The 9,041-nt window shown below is 52.4% G+C and overlaps 1 protein-coding gene across 2 annotated transcripts in view; it reads right to left on the bottom strand.

The window, feature by feature from the left end:
• Nucleotides 1–4,257: 4,257 nt before the first annotated feature.
• Nucleotides 4,258–9,041, bottom strand: part of LOC111152671 (proteasome subunit alpha 4) — a 7,557-nt gene continuing 2,773 nt past the window's right edge. For both annotated transcript variants that reach the window (XM_022511227.1, XM_022511226.1), the window contains exons 4-9: nt 8,606–8,768; nt 7,364–7,441; nt 6,968–7,056; nt 6,376–6,506; nt 5,765–5,888; nt 4,258–4,646 (exon numbers count right to left, since the gene is read on the bottom strand). In XM_022511227.1, the coding sequence (XP_022366935.1) occupies nt 4,492–4,646; nt 5,765–5,888; nt 6,376–6,506; nt 6,968–7,056; nt 7,364–7,441; nt 8,606–8,768 (740 nt within the window). In that variant the 3' untranslated portion in view covers nt 4,258–4,491. The remainder of the gene's footprint in view (nt 4,647–5,764; nt 5,889–6,375; nt 6,507–6,967; nt 7,057–7,363; nt 7,442–8,605; nt 8,769–9,041) is intronic.

The following is a 9,041-nucleotide window of genomic DNA, read 5'->3' as shown; positions in this document are numbered from 1 at the left end:
TGGGGCCCCGCTCCTGTTCTTCATGCCTTTTAGCTGTGGGCTGAGTCAGCAGCCCTGGTGCGGCTCCTCTCGCCCCTCACCCCGGGGAGCTTCCCCCTCTCTTCTCTTCACCACCGAGACCCTCATCCTTCCTCCCATTTCTGCAGCCTCGATGCTGGTCTCCCCACCCTGTCTCCTCCCATCTGATCCGGCTGCTGGACTCGAGTTAGGGTGTACTCATTTCCGTCATTCACTCAAAAATCTGGGCTGCCTGGGGCGCTCAGTTGGTGGAGCGTCCGACTCTCAATTTTGGCTCAGGTTGTGATCTTAGGGTCCTGGGATCAAGTTCCGCATGGGAAATCCCTGCTCAGCGAGGAGTCTGCTTCTCCCTCTCTCTCTGCCGCACCCCCCATGCTATCTCTCTCAAATAAATAAATCATGAAAAGAAATTTAAAAAAATAAAGACTCTCTGTGGCTCCTGCATGGCGCAGAGCACAGGCAACGCGGTCAGCAAAGCTGTCTTGTCTCTGCACATTTCCAGCCTCATCTCCTGTCCTTAATCGTCTTCCCCTGACAGGAGGCTCCAGCTCTGCTCAGCTACAGCTGTTCCATAAATATGAGAGGCTGTCCCGCTGCCAGGCCCTCTCCCGAGCGGCTCGCGGCCACCGGGGTCCAGCACGTGTCCGCATTAGCGAGTAGATCACAGCCCTGCCCTTCCGGCACAATAATAACTGGGAACGTGTCTTACTCAGCCACGAACTGCCATCACCTAAAATTACCAGCAACATGGCAAACAGGAACAGAAATGAATCTACTTTCTGGGTTGTTTTTTTCCTCCAGAACGTGGAATAAATTTGCACTGCTAATGCTTTCATGGACCTTTCGAAGTGCTAGACAGCAGAAATTTGAGTCTTGCTTATTTTCTGATTAAAAAAAGCTCCAGAAGTAAAATTATACAGAACACCTAATTTTTCCCCCACATTAGTCATTTTCTAAAACATGATTTGTAACTCGCCCGAAGGAAATCGACGCCAGATTTCAGCCTGTTAGCTCCTTGGTTCCCTGCTTCTGCCTGTCAGTGCTCCTGCCCCGGCCGTGCCCTGATGGGAAGAGCTTGTGTTCAGGTGAGGACTGCTGAGCTACATTCAGGACGCATCAGCAACACCCTGCAACCCGGAGCCACGAAGACGCCACAGAGCAGAATCGGGCTGGGGAGAATCTAGGCTGGATGTAGCCTTGGAGCAAGGGAAAAACCAGTTAGGGCAGCCCCTACCCCACCCCCAGGTTTCCCTTTCTCCCCAGCATGAAATTATTTCAACAAAAGGGCCAGCGGCATCTGGCTGGCTCAGTCAGTGCGGTATGTGACTCTCCTCTCTGGATTGTGAGTTCAAACCCCACATTGGGTGCAGAGAGGACTCAAAATAAAAAAAATTAAAAAATAAAACATACAGGCACCTGGGCGACTCAAGTCAGTTAGGCATCTGCCTTCTGCTTGGGTCATGATCCCACAGTCCTGGGATCAAGCCCCACCTCAGGCTCCCTGTTCAGCGGGGAAGCTGCTTCTCCCTCTGCCTCCCCCAGCTCATGCTCACTCTGTCAAATAGATAAAATCCTTTAAAAAAATATATATATATACATATATATATATATATTTTAAAGGTATGTTGAGATTTTTCCACCATGAGGATGGAGTCCTGAATCCTTGTTCCAGATGTTGTGGGAAAATGTGCTAGGACCCTGGCCTCTGCGGTTCTCTTTACTTTAGGAAAGTGCTCAAGGGGTGGTCAGGACACACAAAACCCACCAGTTCTACTATCTGGACAGGAAGGCAGTGGATTTCAGGATTTCACTCCAGCCTACCAAGGACCACTGTTCCCTCAGTCCTTAGTAGCTGAGGCCTAATACGTGCCCATTTCTGTTCTCGGTGCTGGGACATAGCTGTTTGTGGAGTCCCAGCTCTGGACAGTAAGCAGATGTGCCAGGTGGTGGTGAGGGCTTGGAGAAACACGGCCACAGGGAAAGGGAGGAGGTGTGTATAGGGGAGTGGCTGCTCCTTTTGGGGACATGGCCCAAACAAGGTGACACTGAACATAGGCAGGGAGCTGCGGGGGGGGGGGGGGAATGCAGACACTCCCAGGGCAGAGTAATCTCAAGGCAGAGGGACTGGCAGGCACAAAGGCCCTGGGGTGGAAGAGTCTCGGTTATTTCAAGAAACAAGCAGCTCATTCAGATGAGCACCTGGTGAGGGAAGGAGCCGTGGGGCCCCTTGTAAACCAGAGTGAAGCGGCTGTCCCCGTGCAGGAAGAGCGGCCTGGCCACGGCCTGTACTGAGAACTGCTCTGGCTGCCGTGTCGAGGACAGACTGAAGGGAAGACCCGGCACAAGGCTGTCCGAACGGCCCGCGTGAGAGGCTCTCGTGGCCAAAGCCTGCACCCTGGGTCTGGTCTGGAGACCGGCAGCTCCCTTCTCCATCTACCTCCCCTTCTGGGCAAAGCGAGACCCAAAGGATCACGTGACCCCACGGAGCCGGCCATCACCACTTAGATTCTGCGTCTGCAGATTTGCCTGTCACCCCAAGCCAGCACGGGCGGGGCCTTCTCGGTCACTGTGGACGGGCCCACAGGTGGACCGGCCCAGCCAGCTTCGGAGTGGAACCCTGCCTCCTCATTTCAGCCTGTGCGCCAATAGCACTCTTTTGGTCTATTTTGTGCCTATTTTCCCCATCTTTGTGCTGTTGGTGATCCCACCTAAACTCGGGGCCAAAGTGCCTGCTGATGTCCCCCCCCACGGAGGAGATGGATGGGTCAGATGGCGGGTTACAGCTGCTGGCCATGAGCCCAAGATAATGAATTACCGATACACACTGATGTCTTTAAACAGAAACACACACAAAACAAGGTCACATGTTGATCGGTTGGTGCAAGTGTGGCCAGCAGCTCAGGATCCTGGCCTGATACTCATTCCCCCCAGGCCACGGATCACCATTTGCTCATCTGGTGTTCAGGACAATGTGACAGAACACAGCTACGGGGAGTAACAGGAACCAGCTGTCTAGAGCAAAAGCCATCTGGATTAAAGAACCACAAAGGGGTGCCTGGGTGGCTCAGTGGGTTAAGCATCCGCCTTCGGCTTAGGTCATGATCCTGGGGTCTTGGGATCGAGCCCCGAATCGGGCTCTCTGCTCAGTGAGAAGCCTGCTTCTCCATCTCTCACAGCCTACGCTCCCCTGCTTGTGCCTCTCTCTGTCAAACAAATAAAATCTTAAAATAAACAACCACAACAACAACAACAAAACACTATGTCATAGGGTCTTGGAAACAGCCCTCGGCAGGAAGGCCAGCAGTGGGCTGGCACACACCGCCCCTGCTGTGCACACCTACTGGCTGGGGCCCTGCATGTTCTAACAAGCTTGGCGCGCGCTTCTCATGGGCCCTCAAGCCTGAGAAGTCCCCGGAGAGCTCTGGTGTCTCCCACACCCGGGCTGTGGGGTGCAGGGGACCTGGCCGGGGACACAATCAGGGGAACGCATCTCTGTAGCTTCTGGCAAAGGGGGCTCCATCACAAGGACAGCTGGACTCAGCAGTGGAGCTCCCTCTGGTCGACGTAAACTGTCCCCTCTTTGGTTCCTCTCTTCCACTGCTGCCTTTGTGTCTCAGCGCGGGCAGCCTGTCCCAGTGTCAGGACCCTCACCCTGCCTTGCCCACCCCCACCCCCCACTCCAGCCCAGCCCTCACCTTCATCCTCAGACCATCCCTGTGGACAGAGCCTCTGTGAGAAGAGCGGGGGGTGGGATTCCAGGGTGTAAGCCCTGCAGACAGGAGGACATGGGAAAGGGGCACTGCGGGGGACCCTTCCCACAGGGCGCTTTGAAACTGCTGTTGGCAGAGGGGGGCAGTGGGTACACGGGGTCTCACTCTGTCACACCTTCCACATGTCGCCAACTCCTCACAGACGTGCACGTTCACGCAGGCGCGTGCACACACTTCCAGTCCAGTATGCACCCATCCACACTGGGGACAGCACGGGGCCCTGCGTCCCTGGATTCTACCCCACAGACACCTAGACGAAGACTCTCTGTTCCACTCCCAGCGGAAGGCGGACAACAGCAGAGGAAACCCCGAGTGCGCCGTGCCCCCTTCCCATTTATGAAGTTAGCACCGCGTCAGCTGTCCCCGCGCACGGACCACCACAGGGCACCTAGCTCACGGGCAGACCACGGCCTCTGCTGATCCCGGGGCCGTCGCGACTCCTGCCACAGACACTCTCTCCTTCACCTCCGCCATTCTTTCCAAGTTTTATTACCCAAAACAAGGAGGGGCGAGGGCGTCCACGACCAGCAGGCCATCGCGTTGCAGGATTCAACTGGACAGAGACGGCGAGGACCCGATGCAGCTGGTACGACCCGCATCTCCCCACACAGGCGAGAACAAGCGAGGGCTTTCTCGGGGTGGGAAGGAGGACAGCGAGGGCCCTGAAGTGACTCCACGCGAGCTACAAAACCCCTGGGTCCTCCTATTTATCCTTCTCCTTCTGCTCTTTTTCTTTCTTCTCCCGCTCGGCTTTCGCTTCCTCCTCCTCGTGATTTTTGACCAACTGCTCCACCTCCTTCTGTTTGAGGACTCTGATGACCGTCTTCCCGTTCTCTCTTGTCAGGGTGGCGATCTCCACTGCAAGGGAGCACACGTGGTTATGGGCGGACGCCCTCGGCAAACGGCTCACAGTCCCAGCCCCCCCGGAGCCCAGGCCCAGCGCTACGCAGACTACCGGCCGCTCCCGCTCCCACAGCAAACAATACCTTCCCTCCTGTCCCGATCCCAGCGACACACACACGCCCCTACTGACAGGTCCCTCACCGATCCCGACCTCCGACTCGCCAGTCTGTCACTTTCCTTCAAAGAGCACGCCAACCTCTTGCCCTAGCTGGCCTGCCATTAGCTGCGACACCGGCGGGAGCCTCCATGTCCTCCATGGGGCCCCTGAAGGCAGAGTCTCTAACCAGTAATCACATGCCTTTTTCGGGGACTCTGGAAAGCTCTTCAAAACGAAGGCATGAAAAGCAGCTTCCATGACCACAGACAAGAAAAGTAAACTGACACCAAAGGAGAAGGAGTTTTTTGAGCAGGGGAAACGGGGTACTGCCTCCTTGAAATTAGGGAGAAGTACATGACAGGAAAGTCTGCAAGTCGACTGCATTTTCTAAGGAACACCAGGGGCTCAAGTATCCTAAACTAAATCGTTCCATTAACTGACCCTAATTTTTGAAAACCTTATTTAGAAATAGTTTTATATGATTATAGAGCTTAAACTAAATAAAGTACTTAAAATTGCAAACGTGGGCTAACATAAAAGATCAGTGGATTTAAAGAACAGAGGATACCCCAATTCATGCGAATGTCATCCCTCAGACACACCATAGCACACAGATGAACACGTAAGTACACGCACATTATCGTCCGTACACACACACTATCGTCCGTACACGCACACACAGAGCAGGCTGTCGAGAAACTGATCGGTTATGACCTAAAAGCACAGCTCAGATCTCTAACCAGGAACACTGAGAACACTCAGGCCCAAGCCCTCACGCTCAGAACACAGGGTGGGATTATGGTCAAGGCACCGAACCTCACGAAGGCTTAGCATCCTCGCTTAGGAAACAGGCCTAAGGCCGCTCAATTCATTAAGGCCGAGGCGTCAAAGAACTCAGACACGTCAGGGCAAACACAGGAGCCGCTCAATGGCTTCTCTCACTCAAGTGAGCCGGTTACGAGTGAACACCAATTACCTTTTTCAGCTGAGAGTTTACTCACATCCATGGTCTTATTGAGGACTTTGATAGCTAAAGCAAGTGCGGACTTCAAGGTCATTTCTCCTTCTTTGTAGTCTTGTTTTAACATTGACACAGCTGCCTATAAGACATAAAGGAGAATCAACAAAGAATTTCCTTTAAATTCCTGTACTTTTTTAGAATACGGATTGGTCAAAAGAGAAACAACTGAATCACTGTGGGCACTATAACCAAGACGCACAACCCTAATGGCAGGGAGGGGAGACATGAGGTGGGGTGACGAGGGGGTCTGGAACCTGGACCTCCCCAGGCCTGCAAGGGGTCCGTGACAGCAGTCAAGGGGTCTGAGAACTAGGATATGAAAAATAACTACGTCTGTTTCCACTTCTCCCTGAAAACTGGCGTTTCCTTTCATTACAAAGGTAGATGGGAAGTCCGGGGAGGATCAGCGGTGCCTGCGAGCTCCTCGTCAGCAGGATCAAAGGTGCTCTGCCGTCGCGTCAGGGCCGCAGCAGCTATTTTAGAGTAGTCTGTACTCACGGCCGCTCGAAAACTGTGGTGGTTCTTCGATCTTTTGCTCAATTTCACTGCAGCACAAAAGTACTCACAGCACTGTTGTTCCCAATGCACGTGGCTTTCCATCCTCCGTAGTTCCCACTGGGGTCGCTCTGGTAGAGCTGAAAGCCGTAGTGCTTATCCCAGCCGATGTAGAGCAACGAAACACCAAAGGGACGTTTTCCTTTAACAGCAACAGCAAACAGCCAAACCTGTCAGCGATCTGAATCTGGCATTGCTATGGTTCCCTGAGCCCAGGAGGGGGACCACAGCCTTCTCTGTGAAGTGAAGCATTCATAAACTGCTTTGTTTTCTGAACATCACAGATAAGCGCCAGCCAAAATGCCACTTTTGTCTCTAGGATTTGGGCACAGCCAGGAAAAGGAATAAAGACACAGAAGACTGGTCCTGAATTTCATTATGTAGAAAGCAATTTGTTTCCAGATTTGAAAACGGCATTATGGCCTTCCAGCAGTCTATTAATAAGACATACGACAATCTACACAGCGGAAGCCAGTTAATTCATGAAGCAGGAATTTATGCAAAATGTTTTATTTCATTTTCAATTTCTTTTTAGCATCTCAAAAAGGTTATTGTTCATAAAATGGTTTAACTTTGGGATACAATGCTCAAAAAATTCAGTACCTCCAAACTGTGTATAAGCTTGTTTGATGTCACACAGCGCTGTGACCAACTGCTCACAAGGAATCGGCTCCTGATACTGTAATAAATACCTACGACAAAGAAATTGGCATATTAACAGTTTTTTCTAAAACACAGATATACCCTAAGCAAACAAATACACCCTCTGGAAATAAGTGTGTGCCACAGGGACAGTTACTTGTGATTCCAAGAGGGGAGGAGAGCATGGCCGCACTGTGATATGCTTAGAGGAAGTAACATGTTACAACCTTGGTCTAAGAAAACTTGAATTTTCCAGGAATACATTTTTTAATGACTCTGACCTTTGCACAAATGACTCCTCCTTAGAAATACGGCCACTAATGCAGGTACCTGCACCGATGCTATCTACAAGCATACCTTTGAGCAATGAGCCTCAGCTCATTAGTGAGAACGTTGGCATCGGAAGTGATCCCTGCCACGCTGCAGGCCATGTCCCTTGAGAAAAGGAAGACAGGGATCGGTAAGCAGGGAGAGGTCTGCGCGTTCGGTCAGAAACGCACCACCCTTGCTCCAAAGCCACTGACAGAAGTTTCATCTTTACAGACTTTCAACCAGATGTCATTCTACGTGAAAACTAAACAAATGCACCCATGAATTCCCCAACAGATGTATTTACCATCACCGCCCTGTGAACAGGCAAGGGAATACCATGAAGAAGCTAAAGTAAATCCCAAGACTCATCAACAAAGGCTAGAGAGGTCTTACCAGATAGGGAGACAGGCTGCTCTGTGCCCTCCTCCCTCCTGAGGCCTGGCCTGATGGAGGTGAAGGGGAGGGCACCCACAGGAAGGGCCTTTTCTAAGGCTGCCTAGAAGCCCAGGGCTAGGCTCACACGAAGGGGACAGTTCTACCTCTGCCCTCGTCCCCTGTTCTGCCCTGGCTCTCCCACAGACTCGAGAGCCTCTGTCCTGCCTGGCAAGCCTGAGACAGTGACGCTGTAGAGGGGACAGCACTCCTTCGGACAGGCCCATCAGAGAAGCCCAGTAGCAGCGATCACCTGGCCCACCACTGAGGAGATGGACCAATCAGCAAGCCCTGCTCGCTGCCAGCTGCCAAGTCCCACACACCCCACCGTCACCGAGGGTACAGGGCTCGGCTGAACTGTCCCCACACCTCCGGGAGGCCTGTGGTTTGGTAAGAGTCAGTGTAATTCCACAGAATTCCGGAGCAGCCACTCTGAACAATGCTCGGAGGGCCTGCTACAAGCCGCACACTGTGCTGGTTTGTCTGTGTTTATTTCATTTCACTAAACTGCCTTAACTGCTCCAGTAGGCTGAGACCCCCGAGACATTAAATAATCGGTGTAGGGTCACACAGCTTCTATATTCACCCAGATCTGTGGGACTACCAAGCCTGAGTCTTATCAATACACAACTCGGTTCCCCACGGAGGGCTTGGCTCTGCTTCAAGAGGGTAACACGAGGTCTGGGGCTCAAGGAGGTTTCACACAAGATAAATTAAAAGCAGAAATTCTCAGAGGTAAAAACCGTTCTCTTCAATTCCACCCTGACACACAGAACAGCTCTCCCAACATATGTGCGATATCACTGCGTGAGAAAGTGAGACATTTTACACTCCGTTCCCTAAGATCTCACTTACTCATTCAGTTTATAAATTTTTTCAGAAAAAAAGACTTCATCAAGAAGCTTGTGGATGTTGCGTCTCTCTGCTGCAAGCAAAACACCATCGTTCGCTAGAATCCCCAAGCAGGTGCCCGCATGCCCGATAGCTTCCATGGCGTACTCCACCTGGTACAGGCGACCTACAAGACGGCAGCAGTGAGTACCCAGCAGCACGGCCCCCAGGGAGTCAGTCACACCACTGGCAGGACACACGCAAGAGCCTCACTTTCACCCTTGATGAGGCACCCAACCAACCCGGTGGTCAGAATCAGCCCAAAGTACAAAAACGATGAACTTAGCAAAGGATTAAAAAAAAAATTTCCGGGCGCCTGGGTGGCTCAGTAGGTTAAAGCCTCTGCCTTCGGCTCAGGTCATGATCCCAGGGTCCTGGAATCGAGCCCCGCATCAGGCTC

Source organism: Enhydra lutris, unplaced genomic scaffold (assembly GCF_002288905.1).
Source record: "Enhydra lutris kenyoni isolate GAN:26980312 unplaced genomic scaffold, ASM228890v2 scaffoldscaffold29, whole genome shotgun sequence".
NCBI lineage: Eukaryota > Metazoa > Chordata > Mammalia > Carnivora > Mustelidae > Enhydra > Enhydra lutris.
Note: the sequence above shows the minus strand (reverse complement) of the source record. Positions and strands in the feature narration are given on the sequence as shown.